The 24,603-nt window shown below is 34.2% G+C and overlaps 1 protein-coding gene across 2 annotated transcripts in view; it reads left to right on the top strand.

The window, feature by feature from the left end:
* LOC116490563 (neurabin-1-like) overlaps positions 1-24,603 on the top strand; it is a 42,856-nt gene that overhangs the window by 11,942 nt on the left and 6,311 nt on the right. Inside the window, exons 5-17 of one of the 2 annotated variants that reach the window (XM_032189873.1) lie at positions 351-455; positions 639-759; positions 1,824-1,967; positions 3,538-3,591; positions 6,346-6,575; positions 8,708-8,804; positions 8,885-9,074; positions 9,858-10,009; positions 11,881-12,214; positions 15,819-15,900; positions 16,968-17,039; positions 17,592-17,787; positions 22,729-22,845. In XM_032189873.1, coding sequence (XP_032045764.1) covers positions 351-455; positions 639-759; positions 1,824-1,967; positions 3,538-3,591; positions 6,346-6,575; positions 8,708-8,804; positions 8,885-9,074; positions 9,858-10,009; positions 11,881-12,214; positions 15,819-15,900; positions 16,968-17,039; positions 17,592-17,787; positions 22,729-22,845 — 1,894 coding nt within the window. The remainder of the gene's footprint in view (positions 1-350; positions 456-638; positions 760-1,823; positions 1,968-3,537; positions 3,592-6,345; positions 6,576-8,707; positions 8,805-8,884; positions 9,075-9,857; positions 10,010-11,880; positions 12,215-15,818; positions 15,901-16,967; positions 17,040-17,591; positions 17,788-22,728; positions 22,846-24,603) is intronic. The other variant, XM_032189874.1, reaches the window with a different exon arrangement.

A 24,603-nucleotide genomic window follows, 5' to 3' on the forward strand; every position in this document is an offset into this window, starting at 1 on the left:
GACTTAACATAGAACATTTTTGGAAGATAAGCTTAAGTCTTCTTACAGCATATATGCGAGAAGCTTAAAATATGTCCATGAGTAAAAGTGCCACAAAATCAGATTGACAACCCAGGATACCAGTCAGCCTGTGAATAGTATAAAATAGCAAGGCAAACACTATATAATTTTTAATTGGTGATCTGCATAGTAATTGAGGATTCAGAGATTTTTTTTAAGCAGTGGATTCCTTGGGACTCAGACTTCCTGGTTGTAAGTACTAGGGAGTTTTAAGTGATATTTATCATATAAAATAATTAGTCAAGCCAAAATATTTTTGTTGATTAATAGCTAAATGTTTATTTTTACAGAATTCAAGTAAATGATCAGATTGTTGAGGTTGATGGCATAAGTCTAGTAGGAGTTACTCAGTTCTTTGCAGCTACTGTATTAAAAAACACCAAAGGCACAGTGAGGTATGTATTTTTTCTATCAGATAATACCTTCTATTTAATTGTAATTTTTCATTAATGAAGAATACAAAACTATAATTTGGAAGTTTTTACAAAAAAGTTGTTGAAGTATGCAGTATGGGAAACTAATCTCTTACACATATCTTAAGCTTTTTGCTGCAATTTAACTAGTTTTTTTTTCTGTAGGTTTCTGATTGGTAGAGAAAAGCCAGGGACTCAGAGTGAAGTAGCCCGCCTGATTAGTGAGACTTTAGAGCAGGAGAGATGTCTGTATGAGCAGCACTATGTTCATGATGATACAGAGCAGGTAAGATATCATACATGTGTACATATTTTTAAGAGTATATGATTAGTGCTATATGCAATAACTTCTGCAAATGGGATACGTGTTTTTTTGAATCAGATTGAAGCAAGAAGAATAAAACAGGCAAATTGATTAAAAGAGAAGGTGCAAACTTCATACATTAGTGTTATCAGTATATTACGTTGGTTTTATATGTTATATACATGAATAGGTATATGGTTATCAATATGTGCTGTTCTTGACGTATCAATAATCCAAAAGATATTTTTAAGCATGAGCTGTGACTGGTGTTGTCCATGGCCTACTTAGCTCTGTTTTGTAGAATTTTGATGAAAATGTTTGCAAGTCACCTTTAAAGCTTATCACTGATAGAAGAAACTAAAAAGGAATAGTAACTAGCTGACAAGTTTTGCAGTTGTTGCATTTTCCCCCTGTACTCGGCTCTGGTAAGGCCGCACCTCGAGTACTGTGTTCAGTTTTGGGCCCCTCGCTACAAGAAGGACATGGAGGTGCTTGAGTGAGTCCAGAGAAAGGCGACGAAGCTGGTGAGGGGTCTGGAGAACAAGTCCTACGAGGAGCAGCTGAGTGAGCTGGGCTTGTTCAGCCTGGAGAAAAGGAGGCTCAGGGGCAACCTTATTGCTCTCTACAGGTACCTCAAAGGAGGCTGTAGCGAGGTGGGGGTTGGTCTGTTCTCCCACGTGCCTGGTGACAGGACAAGGGGGAATGGGCTAAAGTTGCACCAGGGGAGTTTTAGGTTGGATGTTAGGAAGAACTTCTTTACTGAGAGGATTGTTAGGCATTGGAACGGGCTGCCCAGGGAAGTGGTGGAGTCACCATCCCTGGAGGTCTTTAAAAGATATTTAGATGTTGAATTTAGCGATATGGTTTAGTGGAGGACTTGTTAGTGTTAGGTCAGAGGTTGGACTTGATGATCTTGAGGTCTCTTCCAACCTAGAAATTCTGTGATTCTGTGATTCCTTGGTTGTGTGCTTTCGATATTGCTGCTGCAACCATAATGTAAAGTGTGTGTGTGCTACTGGATGTCATGATTTTTGTGTTTGTTTTAGGACGATGATTATGATGACGATGATGATACATATGAATCACATTTACATGAAAAATCCGTAGAAGTTTTTGATCTTCCTGAAAATGAAGATATCAGTTTACCGCTGGATATGGATTCAGCACAGTCTCTTCTTAAATTTAAAGAGGTATATTAGTAGCAGTTTGTTAGTCTTTGTGGTACACTAGGGAGCATTTGAACATTGTGTAATTTTGTGAAATGTTCATGTCCCCCTTATTGTGGTTTTGTGTTTGTTTTCCCACTAAACACCAATAAGTATCTCTTGTAAATATCCCTTGAAATGTAGGTCTTCTGTAACTTTCTGATCGCAACTTCCCTAAATTTATATTAAATGATCCTTTGATTTTAAATTAAACAACAACAACCTCTACCAACCCCACCCCCCCCAAATAAAACACCTCCTGGAACAGGAGTTAGAACGCAAGACCACCTCCTCACTCGTGGTGTCTGAACATTGCATTAAATAGATATGATGCTTCTCATAGTTTTTCTTTGGCCCATTGGAATTTGCATTTTGGAGTTTCAACTTGACACAATTGGAAAATCAGTCTCCCTTTTCCCTGTGTGTTTATAAAGGAGCTTATTTGTCTTATTCAGAGCTGTGGAGTTTAGTCTGGGATTTAACTGGTGCATTGCTTGGCATACAGGGACCTGTGTTTTTTTGGTAGGTTTAAGTCCCTGTCATTTTCACTCTGGGGGAGAAAAATATACTGCAAAGAAACTGTTTAGTCTTAGCTTGGAACTTTCAGATACTATTTTTCATACTTATTTTTTATAAAGAATCAATATTTGCAGACCTCCTTAAGTTTGCTCTCTTGGTAATATTGATGATTATGTTGAGGAATTTGAAATTTCATACTGTCGATCTCTGGGAACATTTACATTTTCTTGGATCGGTGGCATAGCAGTAGGGTATGGCATTTTTAAAAGTGTCATATTTACTTGGGATGCAATTAGATTCCTAGCTAGAATCATTACCACACTGTTACTAACATAATATAATCAAGGATTTTAAGTCATGGATTCATTTATTTTAATGTTTATTCAGTGCACTATGCTTTACCAAAAAAAAAAAAATAAAATCACAAATCAAAAACAAAAACCCAAGGTTACAGAGAGAAAGTAAAATACAAGAAACAACTGATGTTTGTCAAAACAAACAAACAAACAAACAAACAAAAAAAACCCACTAATCGTTACGTTTGGCTTAGATGTAGCCTTTATCCATCTATAATAATCCTGTGAAGATTTGTGTTGTGAAGTACAAAGCTTAATTTTAAAACAAAGCCAGTACGTTTATTTGTAAGTGCTGATATGTAAAATATATGTGTGTGTATATATATATATGTTTAGTACTTTTACAGTTTTACTTGATTCTATGTGTAAGTTGCCATCATAAGTGCATTTCTGCCATTTCATTTTCCTGGCACACTGAAACATTATTTTAACCTCCTCACTTTTCTTAATGTATAGAAAAAAAATATTTTTAACTCTAGGTGATCTTGTAGTTTAACTTGTATTTATTTATTTAAAATTAAAGCTCCTGATTGCTTCTCCTGTAATTGACAAATAATTAAGTTGACTTCATGCTACTATGAATATGGTTTGAGGAAGAAGGAGATCAGACAAATACTAAAAATAAGCATTTTGAGTGCCATTTTGTGTGTAATCTCATGAATTTTTTTTGTATATTTCAGCTACAATTAAAACATGCAGTAACAGTAGCTGAAGTGAATCAATTGAAGGAGAAGGTAAGTTTTCAAATACTTTATTATTTAAGTGTTGATATTTTTATTTATTAATAATTATTGTTACTATTTTTAACTGCTAATTTTACCAGGAGTAAGCTGAAAGCAGAAGACAGTGATCTGTTTTAGGCCTTAGGCTGTAAGTACTCTGTGTTAAGTGAGACAAGCATTTCTGAGCTGAAGAGCAATACTTAAATGAAGGGAGGAGAGAAAAAAAGGTGTCATTATAAAACAAATGCTTCAGTATTACTGCTTAAAGTAAAATGGCATTTAGCTGAGTACCATATGAAACAAGTTCTGAAACAAATACAAGAACATTTTTAGTGGAGAGAACTTGTGTTTTCTGTGTATAGATTGGCAGACAGTGCCTAACTTTGTTACCAGAAAGCTATTTCTGTTACCTTCTTTCCCTCCCTCAAGTTTCTGACCAGCTTTGGGGGGAGAACTTCTTCCAGCTTTTTTTTCAGTGAGGATTGGTTTGACACTTCCGGCTTATCTGAGAAAGCATTTCTTGTTCATTTTGCCACCTTTTTCACTGATGGAAATCTGTTTGTGGCCTTTTTCTAGAAATATTTGCTGGTGATGAGCAGCTACTTTTATTCATTTCTCTTCCATGTTCCCTTGGCAAGAAATGTGTACCCATAAGACAAGTCACAGCGTGTTTGGAGAGGGCAGCAAGAGACAGGGAAGGGATAATGCTTGAGACTGCAATAATTCTGGATAACAGTATCTATTGTGTTTTTTCCTGCACATTGCAAACATTTAGAGCTCGAGGTATAGAGAGGCAAGGCAGCTATAACTTCTTTGTTTTCTTATGGTAGTTCTAATTTTGCTTTCTGACAGTGCTCTTTCTTGCAGTTTTATTGACCTTTGACCCACTGGATTGCTAAAACTGAGAAAAATGTTGGCATTAATACAAATTATTGCCTCATTTTTGTAATTCGAGAAATTATTGGTCCTTTCAACATCTCTGTTCCATCAGCAGGTGATCTTAACTAGTTTCAAAAGCAGGAATTTTCTAAGTATATGTAGTGTTCCCTAGGAGGCATGGACAAACTAGGCAGCGTCCTGCCTGGTCATTGCTCGAATGCCAGAGAACTTCACGTAGGGTAACATTCCATGTTATAATGTGACTGCTGTTAATCTGAAGGGGACCCATCTCTTTCCTTTGTTAAGGAAATTGTTATTTTTCTTGTTCATTAGCTTGAGGAAAGAAATCCATGGGTGTATCATAACTTGTTGGGAAGACCTTGTCTCCCTGTCTTACTATAGTAACAGGAAAGACTTACTGTTTCCATTAGCTTTATTAAACAAGATGTTGGTAACAAAGTAGTAGCACAGGGAATTTGTCTTTATACATGTTAAAATTCTGTAACTTCATTTGCCTTTGAAGGTAGAAAATGAAAATGTCTGCAAGCTAAGATGGTTAGCTCTTTAAGTCCAATATAATCTAAGAAATACATTTTCAAATACATAGAAGAGCATATTCACTGCTAAAAAGCATTTCTGGGGGAAAGTTGTGATCCTCACCATTGGGATTGCCACATTGATTGCCACAAAATACAAAAAAAAAATCAGTACTAAAAGCCAGTTCAGTGCTAAAAGCCATAACAAAATTTAATTTCAATGCCTGCATTACTTCCAAAAACAGAGATTTTTAAAAAGCACTGTTTATTCTAATTCAAGTTAGCATACTTATAGAAATGGCATTTTGACATGCGGAATCTGTGTTCGGAAGGAACTGTTCTGGAGAGTTTAGAGAATTTTGGATGCTTTCAGTTTTCTACAGAACAATCCACCTATTAATGGTAAATGAATTTGTTTTGTGTGCTGAGGACACTGCTACAAGATAGAGGCTTCCTTAGCTAGCAGTTGGATAACCCTAGCTAGTCTAATGAGCATGTTTTTTGTTGTTTGTGTTTATTGTTCTTTTGTTTGTTTGTTTTAAGGGACAATATCTCTGTTCTTTTAAATTGTAAAGTTTCAACATGACTAGGGTATTTTTAAACCAAAGAGACAAAACTTCCTGAAATATTTTAAAAAAGAACACAGTGTTTAACTGTCACACTTGCTAAAGTTAACTAGAAGAAATGTATATGGAATCCAGTCTTCCTTTTGATTTTGTGCTCTTGTGCTTTGAGAGAGTTTAAGGAATCCTTTCATTCTAACTCTGTACATTTCCATTACAGAGACTTGGAAGCCTGTATCAGCAAATAGTAAAGGGGAGGAAAAAGCTGTCTTAATCAGATAATCCTGCCTATTTCTTTAGCAGAAAAAAAAAAAAAAAAGCTATAATTTCTGTATATTTTCTTTATGTGATTGGTGGCATCTCTGTGCACAGATTTGCTTTCTTTGGCTTAAAAGCTGTTTATAAGTATAAAGTCTAAGGCAAATTGAAAGGTTAACAGGAAGCAAAGACTGGCTCAATACTGTGTCAAAATAGGTCTCTTCAGAGGTATTTAGAGATGGCAAGGTATTTAACAAGTCAATGTAAGAGACAAAGATTTTATTCATTATTTCTCTTTTAAAAGGAAGCAATGCTAATAAGGAAGTAATAAAAGACCCCTGAGATTGAGTTCTAAAACTTAGTTGTATTAGCAAGCATTGGAAGAGTTGATACAATTTCTTCAAAAGTTTGGTGTCTTGTTTTAATATTACTGATAAGCATGTAATTGTTTTTAGTTACTCTCTACTAAACATGTACTTTTTATTTCATCATTTAGTTTACATTAATTTCTTACATCTTAATCTTTTCAGTTAAAAATTGTTGAAGCAGAAAAAAATGAATGGAAATTAAATCGAAACCAACTTCAGCAAAACTTAGAGGAAAACAAAGAGAAAATTAAAAAGTTAGAGACTTACTGGTTGGAAGCTCAGAGTTTATGCAAAACGGTGAATGAGCATCTTAAAGAAACTCAAGAGCAATATGATGCCCTTGAAAAGAAATATAACAAGGCCAAGAAATTGCTCAAAGATTACCAACAAAAGTAAGTAACTCTATTTCTTGCTTCTGTATTTTGTACATCATGGGAGGAAAATTGACAACAATATGTAGAGTTGTGATTTGCTTAACACACTCTTTTTCATTTGATGGAGTTTAGGGAAGCAGTGGCCTGTACATGCTGAATTCTTCCATACCTTAAGTCAAATTCTGGAAAGGTTCTTCAAAAATTTTGCTGCTGCTTTTGATTTTAAGCTTAGGAAAAGTAATATTTTAATAACAAATTCTTAAAAGAACCTAGATGAGAAACTGTAATGCATCTGTACTTTTGAGAGAGCTATGTTGAAATTTGACATGAAATACTTGGCAGTACCTTTTATTGTTTGTGAAAACACTCATCTAGCTTTGACCAACCTTAATGTTACAGACTGGGTGGGCATCAAAAGGATATAAAATGTTTTTTTGTTACTGTCCAGTGACCTAGTATTCGTGATTTTAGCAATTACCGTGCTCGTGATTTTTTATTTTTTTAATAACTTTAACAATGTGATTCTGATTGTATATTTCTCCTTGGAATTCTGTCTCACTGTACATACATAACTGTATGTTATGGGACATAAGTTGAATTGATTTTGTTTGCTGCTTAATTCTGTACAACAGTGTCTTCATTTGTTGAAAAGGTGAGACCGTATGAAGGTATGTGAGAGAGGAAACCAGGAAGAGCAAGGGATAGTCTCAGAAAAAGGCTTTGGGATACCACCCTAAAAATGTATTTCTTTCTTCCCCAAGCAGGCTATTAAGATTGTATGTGCTTGGATTTATGGTTAGTACTCCTTAATGAAGGCCTTTTTATTACTCAGTGTACTATCTGGTACTGTCACTTTAAAAATATTATGATAGATCTTGTATGTTTAAATTATCAGAGAAAAATACATATTACTCAGTCCAGCAAGTTGTTTAGGTAAGAGCCAGACACTTGTGATTCCATCTTAGCAAGGAGCTGTGTTTTGTGGGGGCAGAAAATAGAATTCTGCAAAAAAAATAGGAGTTTGGAATATGTGTCTAACTCTTCAAAATCACATCATGATAGCAGTGTTTTCAATCCACTGACAGGTTTTTTTTTTAGGTAGAGATACTGTTTCTTATTAGATACACTAATGTAAGACTTGAATACTCTGTCATGCAGTTGTCTACTTGTTTTACCTTCTTTGCTCTTATCTAAATGGCAAAATACTTACAGAAGCATCTTGATAATATAGAATGCTACTGTTGCTTTTAGTTATTACAATAAATATATAATGCTCCAGTCCCAATTTCTCTACTTGCTACTTATTTTCAGACAGTCGGAATTTTCTGCTCCAAGTCCACATCCAGAATGATTACTTTCTACAGTGCATTTTTATGCTGTTTTCAGTCTCCTTTCTACTCTCCTCTCAAGCTTATACACCTGGAAGTTCAAAAGTGCTAACATGCTAGTTTTCATTTTCTTGCTGTTCAGTGAATTCCCGTTACTACTCTGACTGTCCTTGAAGCTTCTGCATGTTGTTCAGTTGTTCTACACCTATTTTATCTTTTTGTACATTATTCTGTCTATCTTGCAGGAAAAAGTAGCCTTTATTTTTGTTTTTATTTCCTTCTGGTAATCATTGTTCCATTGTTTTGTAAAACAAATCATTACAATTTCTTTAGGATGAATCAAGTAGAAACTTAAAATATTATTTTCTTTTACAAAAAAAAAAAAAAAAAATCTACCATAGCTTATGGAAGCAAAAGACTATTTTCACAGCAATAGGCAGTATGTGTGTATCTTTGTGGAAGTGAGTAAGATCTGATGATTAGAGTTCTGTATATGTTTGATATTTTGAATGTATACACAATTTGCTTGCAACTTCTTAAAGGTAGAGAAATAGATGAAACTTTTAGAAGGTGTTGTAATACATCCTTCTTTTAGCCCAAAGTGAATTACAGCATCATAATTGATATTTTTTTCTGAAGAACATAAATATAAATACATGGACTGTTTTGTGACATTAAAAGATTAATGAGTAATAGTTACACATTGCAGATTTTTCAAAATGCTTACTAACAGAAAACTGTCTAGTAACTGTGTATATCTTCTATAGTTTTCTGTATTTCTGCATATTAGTGTTTCATATATATATGTATTTCTTTCACCAGAGAAATAGAATTTATGAAGAAAGAGGAGGATCATTCAAGGATACTTGAAGAAAGAGATCAGCAGTATACAGAACAGCTGAAAATATATCAGGAAAAGGTAACGCAGTATTATATTTAGAACTACCTGAGAATGCAAAAATTTATTTCGACCTTGCTTCTAAATATTAATTCTTGCAGATTACAGAGCTTGAAAATAAACTAAAAGTATATGAAAGAATGCCATATATGTTTGGAGGCAGCAGTTTGTTGGAAGATGTCTGTCAAAATGCAGGCCAGTACAATGAGCAGTCAAAGATAAGAGAAGAAAATGAAAAAGAACCAGAATCCGTAGAGGAAAGACCAAATTCTTCAGAGATGTTAATTTCTGGTAAGTAGGTATAGAATCTTTGATTTACTTTTTACAGAAGTTAGAAAGTGTTAATGTGTGTGGCATTTTCTTTTTATTTTTTTCCTTTTTATTTTTTTTTAGTTAAGTGTTATTTCTTTCCCACTAGATAAATGGTTGGACTGAAACAGTATGGATATTTTTGTTTTAATTTCCTCATCATATTTCTTATATGCTGTGGGGAAGGAGATAGACGGCGAAGTAGCTTCTTTACTTTTCCTCAGGTTCTGTATTAGCAAAATCAGTAACATTAATGAGACTGGAGATACATCAGCTGAAGTCACATTCACAAACTGTGATTTACACCAAAACTTGCTATGATTTTTTAATATATTTTTAAGTCTGATAGTGATATTATGCCAACATGTTATCAAGTATCAGGTGGTGGTTCACATAAGAAGTATCGCTTTAAAAGACACAGTTGATGCTCATGGACTTCATAAAGGATCTCTGTCTTAAAAAATAAAGATAGGAAAGTGTATTTTAGGCATAAAAAAAAATCTCATTTTGAGAATCAAATTGAGTATTAAAGCCATAATACAAATTATTGGTAAAAAATAAAAATAAAAAAATGGTGGAAATTTAATTCAAATTAGCAGTTGTTATCAATATATGTTGAAATATTGTAGTATCGTATAAACAGGATTGTCATATAGTAATGATTAGTTGGTGGAATAATTCTGATTTAGCATCTGAATATTCTTCTGGAATGTGGGTTGGAGAACTCACCTAATATTTTTTTAAAGGAGTACATATTTGTTGCAGATTTTGATGCTTTTGTTGGGGATACTCCCAGGTTAGACACCAGTGCCCACAAAGCAAAAGCTCAGCTTGCTTTGAAAGTAAAACGCCAGCCGCCTTCTCGATCAAAGCTGAAAGAATCTCTTGGTGCTGGACAACAGGCTGCAAATCTACAGGTATTGATATGAGTAAATAATTTGGCGTTCAAAAGCCTGAATGTATATTTAGTTTTATCTGTATTCACAATTTTAAGTGTTGCCCATGCTTCATTCAGATTGTGCCAAAGCATCAGATTTTTATGCTGTACCAAGTGGAAAGCCCTATTCAGGTTCACAAATGTAATCATAAGCATGTGGAACATGCTTATCTATCTTGTAATTTCTTCATCTGAAACAAGTTAGTTACCAATACTCTTCAAAAACTAAGCATTTCTGAAATGCTTCATTATTCCATAAATAATCACTTGTCTACAGCAAAACACAGCAGTCAAACGTTCTAGCCCATTTGTTGCACTAACTTTACTCCTTCTGTCTAGACTTATATTGCCAATGATGCAATCTAACAGTAGTTACCTGCTTCCCCTGTTTCTATTCATACTTGTATAATGGTTGACTATTCTCAGCATGTTTTTTTCATTCATAACTGTATATATTTAGAACTTCTCTGAGAAGTTTGCATTGGTGACATCATCCTTCTTAGATCTTTATAGAATACTATAACTTCAATCAACTGAGTTGAGGTAGTTGTAGAGGAAACAAAATATTGATTAATGACTTCAGATAAGTGGCTGCTGGATCACAATTAGCCTATCTTTAAATTCCAAAGTTCCCAGTGCTTTTCTTAGCATTATGAGGAAAAAGGCATCTGAGTAGAATTCCTATTGAACACTTCTCAGTTTCACTGTAGCTGTGCTATGCTCCTCTCCATATATCCACATACACCTTGTTCCCTGTTCTAGAGGTGGAATTCCCTGGAAATTAGCTAATTCAAATCTTGTGCATTACTTAACTTTCAACATTGCCTTTTTTTTTTTTTGACTCCTTTGTTTAATTTAAACTTGAACTTTTTTGCAATTTCATGAGCTTTCGATACTTGATTTTATTGTCTTTGTATTTTCATGAAAGTATATAGCAGCAGTCTAACTCTATTTGAGAAAGCTGGGAGTTAGAATTCATAAACCTTTTTCTAGGATATAAGTTGGTATTATGATAGACCAGTGAATATACCATTGATAGCTCTTAAGATCTCTAGCTGTATTTTTTTCCTGTTCATTTTTCTGGTAGCGGTATAGAAAACCAGTAAAGTTAACTTGTGGTATGCTTCTATTCTAATTTTCTCTAATGTAAGTCGATGTTAAAGTCCATGTCTGTGCTCTTCCTTAATATGGCCCTGTTCCATGACAAGTGTTATCAACATAATGTATTACTATCATGATTAAATCATTATCCTCATGTTGGGTGTTATAGCCCATGAAATTCTGTTTGAAGTAGATTCTGGACATCAGCAATTAGCCTTCTTTAGCAGAGCAAGAAAAAGATAAGATTTTTACTGGTTGATACTGGTTCATGAGCATACGCAGTCTTGTAGAGTTTTTAATGTGAAAACAAGAAACGTGATTTTTGATGAAAGATGTGAGGGGAGAAAACAGTTGAAGAAATGAGTTATGTAACAGAAAGCCTGTCTCAGAGGTAGAATATTGAACTACTTGGTTTGAAACAATTTTAAAAAGTGGTTGCAATTTAATTGGAATAGCCAAGATTTACCAGAATTTTTCTAAGTTGTCCAGATAATGATGATTAATTAGGATGTGCAAGAGCTACATGATTCTATGATTCTGTATAGGCTGGACAAGGGAAAGCCTGTAAAATCAGCCTTGTGTGATTTAGATGATATGTGCAAATGATTAAGTTAAAATTTTAACTGTTTGGTATTTTCTGAACTGAGCAAGTTTGCATGTAACATAGCACATCCTTACATCCTGGTAAAAGATTAGATTTGAAATGATTTATATATCATGCTTATAAAATGACTTCAAAATTTGTTGAAGGATGAGGATTCAGAAGATCCTGTTCTCAACAGAGAAGCTTCCACTGCATACATAACTAACACCTTGGAAATAAGTGAAAAATTAACTCTGCCCCACTTGGATGACATAAATCGAAAAAGTGAAAAGCCTGAACAAAGAGAAAGCACAGAAAGTCCTTTAGAGTCAAGCCCTTCTGCTTCCACACACTCTTCTCCAGTACACAAACCAAACAACGAAAACAGTACAACCACCACTCATTCACCTCCTCCTGAAGAGATGGCTCCAAATTCTCCTCAAGGGCATACCAAGAATATTAAGCAAAGAGAAGTAAAAGGGAAAGGAAAAGAGGCCAAGGGTAAGATCTGAAGTTTTATTATTATTTTAATCCTTTGGAGTTAAAATATTATGGTTTTAGATTTCAAATTATTATTAAACAATAAGATACTTTGCTAGAAAAGGAACTGACTACTAATTACCCGTTTTTGAAACCAACTGTTAACTCTTCAGGAAAGTCTGAAGATAGCAAAAATGTATACAAGTGCATTGCATTATATTTTTAGGTGAGTTGGCGTTAGATGTAGTGAAATGAGCAAAGTGCTTAAAATGGCTCAAAAGAGGAAAAAGTGCTAATGACAGTAATTATACGGGGGAGACTGCCATTTCTGGGACTCAAACCCAGATGATTTGTAAAAATGAAACAAACCAGGGCCTTGAGGGCAAAATTTGCAAGTTTTGAACACCCTTGAAATTAAAACTTGCTTACAAGTAATGTCATGCTTAAGCCCTCCAATGTGGACATAAAGCAGATAACTTTCTGTTGTCAGCTCTACCTGTGGTATGAATTTTACTGTGGCTTGCATTTGCTGTCTAGTCAGTTCCTCTTCCTTGAGAAGAATATCAGTTGATAGCAAATCGCAGCTTTGGAAATGGAGCTACATACCTGACCTCTCTGCCAAGACACTAGAGAAGTAATGTCATCTGCGTTTGAAAAGATGTTTGTGAAAGAATAGTCAGTAGCTCTACTGAGTCAAATATACATTGATGAAAAATGCTGGGAGCAAACCCCCCCAAATGTCTGGAAATCTGATTTAAGACTTATTCCTGTCATACTTGGAAAGATGTTCTGACTGGCGTCCAGTCAGATCTCAAAAGTTTCCCACATTTTCACTAAGGTTTAGAATTTATTTTTTAGTCTATTTTTATATACATATTTATCAAGCAACATCAACGTACTATTCTTTGTATAGACAGAAAGTAATATTGTTTTGAATATTTAAATTTCCAGAAAATATTAGCCCGGCATTAATGAACTCTTCAAGTTTAAAAAAAAAAAAAATCTGTCTCTTTTTTTTTCACGGGAACAGTTTTATTGCTTTGACTACTGAAATTCTTTATCTGGGTCTTATCCTTAGAATACTTGCTATAAGCCTCATTTCTTAAAGGTATTCAAGAATCTTGACTAATATTTGTATTGTTTTCTGATTATCACTCTGAAAATTTCAAATATCAGAGTAGCCTAAACTAAAATATAAATTTCAACAATCTACAAACATGTATTTTTATGTACACTGCTGTAGGAAAAAGGTCTTTTTTTCTTCTAGGGTGAGCAGTCATGATTGCATAGCAGGTGCATTACATATTTATTACATGAGAAAAGGAAAGCAAAGTGTTTCAAAGATTGTAACTGAAAGTTCCTTTTTAAGTATATTTTGGTATTTCAAGAAGACAGACAACTTCACATTTTTGAAGTCTTTTCTAAAAGGTGCCTATGAAATAAATGCTATTTCAATTAAACAGCTCCAGAAAGGAATAGATATGAGACAGCTAACAGATATGGTAAAAGCTCAAACCTGTAAATCTAGACTCTAAATGGTTGCTTTGACATAAGCAAGAGGTGAGCTCAGTCACAGACTGGGGATGATCAATGAAGGTCCTAACGTATTTCTGCAAAACACTAGCATCTTAAGTGGCAATGTCTCTGATAGTAGGTTTGACTGATTTCCAATTCCCCAAAAAAATAAATGCTGGCTTTGCATTTCCAGATGTGATCCTGATGTCTACATTTGATTTTCAACTTTGTGGGAATTACTGCGTTGTTCATCTTGTCCTCTTGTTTCTCACCAGGAAGAGATGAAAGAGGCTGTGATCAGCTTAGTCACTACTCATCATTATTTAATAGAAATATTTGGCTTTTTTGTCATAAATAATCGAAAAAGGGATCAGATAACATTTAAAATGCTTTGTTTTACTTTAGTCAGCTAGGACAGGTTATAAATGCAGATTATAGTTGCTGTCTTTTCAATACAGCTCAGGCAAAACCTTTCTTTTAATATCTTAAATAAATACCCTTTCTTTTAATAACAACAGGATCTGTTATACTTTCCTCATTCTATACCTCTGTAAAGTCTTAATTAGAATTAGAAATAGCCTCTATGCTAGCTTCTGTTTTTTATAAAATAAAATTAAAAAAAAAAAGTCTTCTCAAAGCATGTACCTGATATGTGATTTTGCTTTCTTTTTTACTTAACCATAATTATGTGTAGTCATGGGGCATAAATTTAATTGTGATGGCCAAGGCATTGTAAACATTTTCTCAAAATTGGCAGAGTCCCTGGAAAAGCTAATTAATGCAGTACATCAGGGATGAGGGTTAGTATTGAAAGTTCTTTGTACGTAAGATGACACTAAATGCTACTTGCTGCCAGATTGTTGCTTTCTAACACTATTTAAATGTCTACCTAATGTTTCATTGAAATACCCCTTTCTATTATCTTCTCCTCCATTTATATATCAGTCTGTATTTTAACCTATTGTATTTCACTTTAGAAATTACCTCTTTTCTTAAAATATTACCTCTGGAGAGAGTAGTGGTTACACATGTTCAATATAAAAACGTTTTACGGATTAGTTCTTCTGTTTTTATATTGAAGTTGACAGGAAAAATAACCAATTTAACTGGCATTTATAAATTTTTGGATGTTACATGTTTAGAGAGAGAGGTTAACTAAATAGAAAAAGTTCTGTTGTTAGTAAGAAACTATTGAATAGAGAAGAAAAAAAAAATCCTGGCCATTCAGCATGTGAACTTTAAGGTAACCATTATAAGTTTCAGGAAGAATTATTAGCTGTTGGATGTGAAGAGAAGTTGCTATTGATTTTGTGTAGGAGACCTAATTTTTTTTTTTATTTTTATGACCCAGGAAGGCATATACGTGCATTACTTTCTACGTTTTTCATGTGTTTTTTTTTTTTTTCAGGTGTGTTTTTCTTTTTTTTTAATGGAAGACAGAACTTAAAACTTATATTGTCTCACAAAAACTATACTTTATCCATTTCATAGGCAGCATAATTATGAAAAATGTCAGTTGTTTAAAAAAAAATCTAGTAATCTGAGAGCTCAAAAGGAAGAACATTCAGGACTTGGAATAATCTGTCAAAATCCATGGGAGGAGGTAGTATTACACTTAAGTTTGTCACTTCATTTCACTTAATAATTGAGTAGTTAGAATTGAACCTGCTCCCTCTGGTGAAAAATTAGATCCTAGTAGGTTGTATTCCAGTTCTGCAAATACCACAGTCTTGGAGGAGCTTCAAAGTCATGATTATCTCTTTACAGTATGCACAGCTTGTTTTCCAAGAAACTCAGCTTGCTAGGATCTGTCTGCTCTCCAGGTTCTGGCTATCGTGCTGGTCAGGTATCCTTTCTGTAGCTAGCAGCATGCATACATAGCCCAAGTTGCAAGGAGCTAGCCTTGACAAGCTACTAAACCAGGGTGAGGGGGAAAAATGCAAAAGGAATATTTTATAACGCTTGAAGCATAATAAACAACAATTAAATGCTGTAAATACTTTGTTACTTAGGTTTTAGGATCTTAGTTAGAAGCATCTTCATAAATATGGGAAACTTGCAAGTCGTTTTAGAATAACATTTTTATTTTTAACCCCTCTCTGAAAAGCAGAAGAAAAGAAAAATGAAGACAAAACAGAAACAAATGAAGGAACATCATCAGGGAAGTCCAAGAGGCGATTTCCAGATTTTGGGTAAGATTTTGTGTACGTTTGGAAATAAATGGTTTTCAGCGTTGCTTTCGGAGAATATCATGTTTTGTGAATACAAACTGCTGAGAAAATCCTGTAATACTGCTTGATAGCAACATCATTGGACAGAGTGTTTTCATCTTGAAACTGTAGTGTTACATTCATGTTTCTAACATGCTTTCACTTTATTTACCTATATTTTTTCCCTCAAAGAATTTCTTGTGGTTTTTCTGTTTTTATCCGAGTACAGGATTTCTCTAGGAGTTAATGGTATTTTGTTCTTAAATTTGCCAATCCATGTGTAGTTTCATGCCAAAATGTTTTTGGAGACTTCAGTGCTATGTCCTGCTGGCTTTACAGTCTGAAATAGATGCCTGTCTTGCCTTGATTCCTTCTACAGTAAAGGTGTCATTACATAAGGTTTGTCTACAGTAGCTGCTTACTCTACAGCTTCTTGGAAGCAGGCAGCAATCATGATTGAATTTTTGTATTTCATTTAGATTATGAGAATGGGAACAGGTTAAAACAAAAGAGCAACCTGCATCTTTTGTAGTGACTGAACTCTGGGGATTTGAGAGAAGAATTGCTAAATTTTACCACAAGTCATGCTCCTTCTGAACCAGTTAGAAAGCTTGTTGATGCCAGTTAACATAAAAAGACTGAGATTAGTACTACAACAAATAAATCATAATATAGCTCATAAAAATGACTTATTACATACACATACGGAGTCAAAGTAATAACTTAGTTCAAGTCACTCTACATATGCACATAGCAATAAAATTCTGTTCTTCCTCTTGGTTGTATACACGAGATGTTAAGTTCTTTGGCATTTTCTATACTTATGTTGGTTATTTATGTTTTTGAAAGGAATTTTCAGAATTCTAACATGATTTTTTAGATAAAAATTGAATGACAATACTTATTTAATTGCTTGTGTAATCTACAAAATCAAGATCTGTGTAGCAATACAAGTGTGGCTTCTGGTTAATATGAAAACTTGTTTGCTGATAAAAATGTTGCATTATGTAAATGTAAACCCTATATGAAGACTGTGTTTTCCACTTTAGTGGATTGCGGAAATCTGGGGGCAAGGGCAAGAAACAAGAAAAAGAAAATCTAAGAGGTTCGCTGGATAGCAGGTATTTGTTTTGTTTTGTTTAATAAATACATGCAACATCTCTAAAATCTTTAACCCAAGAATTTCTTTGAAATTGTCATTAGTGTTTGACGTTAAAGTATGTTCAAGTACAACAGTGGAAAATTCTGTGAAAATTAATATAATGATGTGGAGATGAGCTTCTAATTTTATGAAATAAGAAAAATAAATGGAGTAGTATAGACGAATCAGTAAAGCAGAGGAAACCAGAGAGGAAAGAGTAAAGCAGAGCACATTTTGAAGTGACTTGTGAGACTTCAATATTTTACCTGGGAAAATGAATGCTGAATTAATTAAATTAGCAAATATTTGGAACTGTTGTTCTGTGAAATATTGCAAAAACTCTTAAATTTGTGTTAATAACCAAAGTATTTTGCATGGATATTCAAAGGTAATTATCAGTTTTTATTTTAAATATCAACAATGCTGTGAAACAGGTACAAATGAGTAGTATGTATTGCTGTTGTTTTGTGTTTTGTTTGTTTGTTTTGTTTGTTTTTAAACAATTTAAAAACAATCAATCTACTGATTTCAGAGGCTCTCGAGAACTGTTGGATGACTCTGGCAACAATCTCTCTGCATCAGATTCAGATTCTCCTGTGCCTACTTGTATGCCTTTCTCGTGGTTTGGAGACAGTCACAAAGAGCCTCAGATTTCTAGTAGTAGTCTGCACTTTCCTCAGAGTGGACAGGACAGTTGTGAACATGGTCAAGAGAAGAACAGAAGCAAGGTAAAGATGACTAATTTGTGCTTTGAATATTTAAGTGTTGCATCTTGACAAAGTGAAACTGTAAGCGCTTACTTAATATGTGAAAGCTTGGTGACTTACACCTAGAATGACATCACCTCAAACATGGCTGCAGAAGCTTGAGACTTTACAGCCCTCACAAGCAGAGACTGTGTCAGTATTCCCATTTCTTACCATTCAATTTAAGCATCAGTGGAGGCAGTTCAGGCTTAAGTAGGCTTCTAAGGAATGATCACAGGACAGGTTTAATAACGGGCTTTATAGTTATTATTTATAGTGCTAAAAGTGTTGCTAGCTTTAGGACAGTGTAATTTTAAAAGCCAAATCTGTTTACCCTGTAAACATGAGAAAGCAGTCTAATACTTGGAGGAAGTGTACTTAAGTAGAGGCCAGCTCCCCAGGCAGTTGGCCAACCAGTTTTTACCATACTGGTATGTCAGGATTGAGTACCAGACAGGTGGATGAAGAGAACGTCCTTTTTCTAAAGTATTGAAACCTGAGAGGAACAGCTATAGAACACACTCTCTTAAGTTAAAGCCCTATTACCAGATTTTAAGAGTGAGACTTAACAGTTCAGTCTGTAACCATAAAAATCCCGTTTTTATAGTTTTAACTGTTTGGAAGAAAAGCTACTTTGGTGACAGGTTTACTGAAACCTTCAATAAAGTCCCAATTTTGTAGCTTTGTTTACCTGTTGGCAGTATTAGAATTAAAATTTACATGAAGAAATGTCTGCAAACAATGTGTGTGCTGTCAAAATATTTTGTTAAAACTGAAGACACAGTCTTACTGAGTTACCTTTATTCTTGTTTCCTTTGGATTTTGTCAGATTCAAAATTGTAATTGTCTGAGTAACCTCACAAACTAAGTTTATTCTTAAGTTTCACACTTTTTATTCACTCTGGTTATCTAAAATACTCTTTTTTCTCTTTCTATGTGTTGTTATAGAGAAATGAGATACAAATCTAGAAGAGAAACTTGTGGGGTTGTAGTTTGTGAAGTTGCTGATGTTTCGCATAGATGGCAGATAACAAGTTGGCCTTTCATGTCAAGATGCTGAATGCACTAGAATACTGTTAGAATAAGTTTTTAAAATTACCATCTGTTTTCTCACTGTAAATTTACAGTGGCTGTCGGAGGATTAAGCTGTATGGCTACATAGTGTATGAGTCTGCAAAAAAAAATACAAAAAATCATTTTAGAATCACACGGTACCTTACTATCCTATAGGAACTGAAGAGTAGGAACTTCTTAATCCCTGAAGTAGAACTGTCCTTTACAGTACACTGTTCAGTGTGTGTGTGTGCATGTGACTTGGGTATTTACAGTTCCTGCATTGTTTGCTTCTTTTGAAGCATATAATAGCAAAAAGATGCTTCCATAGATAAGCCAAATATGTTGGTATAGGAAGATTCATGTTTAAGGGGATTTCTTAATAGGCTATTGAAAAGCTAACTGGATGTTTATCTACACAGAACGCATCTCTTGAGGTTTAGCTTTCAAAGAGTCATTGGCTCAGAGATCATTCTTCACCTCTTCATTCCTCCTTTTCTTCATTGCTCCTTTCTTTCTGATTCAAGTCATTGTCCAAAACATCATAAAAATCCCACTGCTGCATTTCTACTTTAAGCACTCTTTAAAGTATTTACATTGGCACTTTTGTTCACACTCAAAAAATATAGATCTTACTGGAATGGGTCCTCTTTCTTCCTTTCCACATTGCCCTTAATTAATACCCTTTTTCTTCCTCATCACTGTATACTTTATCCAAGCTTATTATCACTTAAACCTTCCAGCTAGTTTCTTGCCTACTATTTATTTTTTGCTTCCTTCTCATGCTCCAGTATGTAATTGCTGCTCACTGCTCTTTTCTTTTCCTTAGTGCCAGTTGCAAACCAGCAGCTGCAATAACACAGTAGTCTTGAGCTATGTGTCTGCTTTGTAAAATGGTACAAAGCTGACCCTGTTAAAGAACAGATATCTCATATATTAATTGATCCTAAAATCATATTCAGTTTCTCCGACGTCAGGCTATTTGTACTTTGCAACATTTGAGAGCTTGTTTTAAAAGCTGGTAATGTAGATACTGCTTGGAATCACTTATCTTTGTAGCTCTTAACCTGCTTTTGACTGTTGAGTTTGTGCTACAATGTCAAGGTTTTGGCTGGTTAACCTCCCTATTAAAAGACTTTAAAACTGAGAAAGAAATCTGCCTGAGCACTCAGCAATGAGGTTTTTCACTAAGACAACATAATGACAGGGACAAAATAATCTTTGTAGAATTTAAGGAAAGAATATGCCTTTTATTGATGTTAATGTTTTCTGCTTTGATGTCCGTAGTATCACACATAATCAGGTGAAAGCACTTTTTAAAGAACCGTTAAAAGTAGAAACCCTGAGATTAAAATTTTTTCACATAAAAATCTCTAATGCCATAAAGTCTTTGGCATTGTGTCTAATTTCTGTAGTAGTGTTTTAATATTGATGGTGTAAGGACTGTAATTATTATTTTAAGTTTCTTGTTTGTGAAATCTGCCTCTTAAAATTTCTGCATTTAGGAGGATTTTGTTTTGTTAAAATGATGCTAAAGTTAGCCTTAAAAACATAATTTTGTGAAATAATGAATCAACTTTTTGTTGGTTGTGAAATGTAGAAGTACAAGAAACTAAAATCTTGTGATATGGTGGCACACTGTTTAGCTTCACAATATTTCAAAGTTACACATTTCTTAAATCCCTGCACATAATCTGCCCCTTGATTTTATCCTGTTCTCTGATCAAGTACAATTACATATATGCTGTTCGCGTTCCTTATTCTTCCAGAGCATTACTTATCTTCCATAAACTTGTATGCAGTGTTTTGTTTTTGTTGCAATGAAGATAATAATAAATAATTATATCCCAGTACCTTGGGGTAGGACCTGCAAAACTTCCTCTGTCCAAATTCTCTTAGAGAATCAAAAATCTTTGCAACTGGCTCTAAATCCTTAAGAGAATTACTTGTTTAAACTAAATAGAGGCAGAGGAGGAGAAAACATTACAACTGGTGCTGAGATACTTTATTCTGGTCATGTTTTCTTCATCATTTTTTCTCTGTTCTCATTAAATGTTTAGATCGAAATATTACAGTTTTGTTTCTGATTTTTTCCCAATTACTCTGCAAGGAAGTTCTGAGGGAAGTTAAAAGAAAAACTCCATAGTAGCTTTTTCCCATTGTAATTAGTTGAGAACAGCTTGATGGACAAAATAATTGAACTTTCAATTAAAAAATCAACTTTACCTGTGATCTCAGATTATGTATGCATATAAAGATATGGTATGGCACCCTCACAAAATATAGTTGATTAGAGACTTCAAAAATAAAGATAAATAATTGCTTACTCTTTGTAGGCAGCAAAGACCAGTATTGAGAAATTAATTTTAAGAAGGTAAAAATTATGTGGTGTGCTTTTGGGAAAATTATTTTTCAGTCATTAAAGAAAAATAAGGTAGAGGTCAGGATCTGGGTTGGAAATGAAGGCAGTCAAATCAGAAAACATTCTGCAAAACATGTGTTAGTTTTCTTTAGAAGGATTTTCTCACCAAACCTGTTGTGAAGTTTTCAGGTGTAGCATCTGTTTTTTTCATAGCCTTCAGCTGGAGTTCCAGGCTGGTCCGATGACCTGCCTGTGGCCATACGACAAGTGGCTGCTAGCAGAATTTAAACACAGAGCCTGCTGCTATTAGATGCCAAGACGTATAGATGCAATCTTTAAACAGAGACCAAGTGTGATAACTGAATGTTAATGGTAAAGGCCATGAAGATTTTTACATTCTTTCAATGGGATAGTTCTTGCATTGGTTGAATTTCTAACCTGAATTTTACTGTTCCGTACATTTTAACTGTTTTAATTGTAATTTTATTCCATTATAAAAAGGTGATACTTGTTAAAATCTGAATTTCTGAAGTTTTTTCTATTTTGAAAATAATTTATGTAGATTGTCAAGCTGCATAATTGCTGTAAATTTATGGTAAAGATATCTGAGTAATTGTTTAACTTTTTAAAATGTTCAGCTTTAAAGTGTTTTACAATACTTAGTATTTTAACTGTGAAGCTTTAATATAGCTTGAAACAATCTACTATAAAAATACTTCTAAAGATATTTTACATCTATATAGTAGTTTGCATATCAAGGTAATTTTCAGATGATGTGAACCTGTGTCTCAAATGTAGACACCTCAAAATTGAAGCTGTTAAAATGAACAGCAACACAATACAGTATCTTAAATTAGAATTTAAAGTTCAGGGGAAGCTAATAGATTCTGTCCTTAGGCAAGCTCTGCATTCTCTGTTCATGAACCAATTTAAACCTTGATCTGTAAACTGCCAAAAGTTCCTTGCTACTCCAATTGTCATTGTATGTCAGGCAAGGACAGGGTGTTTGTTCCACTGCCTATTACAGTGGGCAAATATGAAATCTAAATCTTTTATGATCATAAACAGAACTTCTATCTCATTAAGAAAAGCACCTTCTGAAGCATGTTCATAGTGCTCATTAGGTTTCACTTGAATACAAATCCACCATGAATTAATTCCACCAACTAAATCTTAAATTGCTTCTCCCTGAGTGTGCTATGCCTACTGAAAATGTAACTGTGTATTTCCTTATGTACTTTTATGTAACTTCAGGTTATGACTAGTTCTCTATACAAGGTGCTCTTATTGGGGACATTGCTTTAAATTTGTTGTTATATTTTTGAATTCAGAAGTTTAACAAAAACTCGTCTGAAGGTGGATGCAGTGAGTACATTTCACGTGTGATCTACAGAAAATGACTGAGTCATAGTATTTATTTTCCAAAAATCACAATTACTAGAATATCACCTTGTGATCTGCTTTTCCAAGGAGTGAGTTAATAAAACATTATTTCCACTTGTTTGCAGAGTAGAGTTGTCATAGATGATACATACCATAGCAAGCCAAGTTGTGAACTTTCAGGGTTAGTGACAGAACCAAATCTGTCAGGTCGTTCACACACTTTAACCTTCTCTTCAAATGAGGTGAGTTTCAAAGTGTGTATATGTGTCTTGTTTATGTTGTTGTTCACACTACAGTATGGTTAATAGAACCAGATTTGTTTAACATGAAACTTGATGGTTCTTTCCATATTTTAATATTGAAGAACACTGTAAAGAATCCTAAGCCATTATTGAACTAAGGGCATGGACTGGAAGATGCCATATTAGGCTTTGTGTTCTGATCTTCATTGTATCGCAAAACAATGGAATGAACTCTGAATGATCAAATTTCAGTTTTTAAAATATAAAATATTTCTGTTCCACAAATTTCAAGTAACGTCCTTGGCTAATGAAAACTGCAGCGTTTTTGACCTTGCCCTGACATCAGTGCAGGTTTGTGGAGAACTAACTCCTTGCCTACAGCTGAAACCTGAAATCAACACTTTGGTAACATTCTCATGTATTTCCTCACTCAGTGTTTTACTGATAGGCGTCTTTATAAATTATAGACTAGGAGTCATTAAAAGCTGAATATAGTCATCTTCCAGAAATGAATTAGAGGGGTAGCCAAATTGGTAGTGATAATGTTTGAAGAGAAAAAAAAAAAAAACGGTGGTTAATAGATGAGATAGGTTGTTACTAGCTATCTTAAACAAGGCTTTGGTGAAAATCATAAATATTCTGGTAAGACTGTTCTAACTTTCTACATATTACAAGTAATACTATAAATATGCAGCCACTAACATATTAATCTGGGGCATTGAAGTTATAGAACTAGTTTACAAGTTTCTCATTGATTTTTCAGTGATGACAGTCAGTTATAATGAAAACTGAGGTAACTAATTAATACATACCATCATTTCAAGTGTTTCCTGCAATTTTTTGAGATTAGTGGATGGAATGTGTGTTTCTAAAACTTTAAAGCAATATAAATTATAAGATCTTAACAAACCTGAATATCTTCATGAATGCTGTTACTTGATCAGTGTTACAACTTTTAATAAACTTCCGGATCACAAACTCCAGCAAAAGTTATGTCTATGCACATGTGAAGTGGCAATTAAGCCTTTTTTTTTTTTTTGTCACAGATGAGTTTGATTCTAGTCTTGTCTCCAGTATGTATGTTGCTTATACATATGAGCAATGGAAGGTGTTTTGGTTTTTTTTGCGCCTTTTCAGTAACTATAGTGATTATCAGGGTGCATGTTGTTTGGATGGATTCCTAAATATATTCCTAAATCATGCCAGTGTAGCAACCTCTGCTTTCAGATGAACAAACTACTGCATGCTGCCCTATAAATCTTGGAATTGTTAAAAGGCTAGAAATGGAGGAGAGCAGCAGTGAAGAATCTGCCTCTGCTGAGCAGATGCTCTCAGCAGTTTGGGGAAGTGACTGAGCGGTGGTGAGAGTTAGGTTGTTAGCAGCCAGCTAGTTAGAGCAAAGACATCTCAACTCACAGTTGTTTAGCAAACAACCTGGTAACCCCTCTTACACTTCCAAAGTTTTTTATCTCTTATATGGTGAGATGGCATTTGTTTTTTTTCTTTGTTTCTTGGTATTCTTGTCTTTAGAGCCTTGAGTGTGTCTGGCCTTACTTGCCTTCTGAATGACCAGTATTTTTATGCAGGGGAGCAGTCTGTTCTCTCATGCTTCCATTCCTCACAAGTGGTTTTAGTTCTGCTTTCAGAATTTGAGGTTCATCTTGTGTGTGTGTTCACGAGCTCTGGAAGGGAAACAGTTGGGCAGGGAGCAGAAATGTAGAGGTGTTAGTTAATGACCAATAAGCTTTACTCAAAAAA

The sequence above is a fragment of the Aythya fuligula genome, chromosome 6 (assembly GCF_009819795.1).
Source record: "Aythya fuligula isolate bAytFul2 chromosome 6, bAytFul2.pri, whole genome shotgun sequence".
In the NCBI taxonomy this organism is placed as follows: domain Eukaryota; kingdom Metazoa; phylum Chordata; class Aves; order Anseriformes; family Anatidae; genus Aythya; species Aythya fuligula.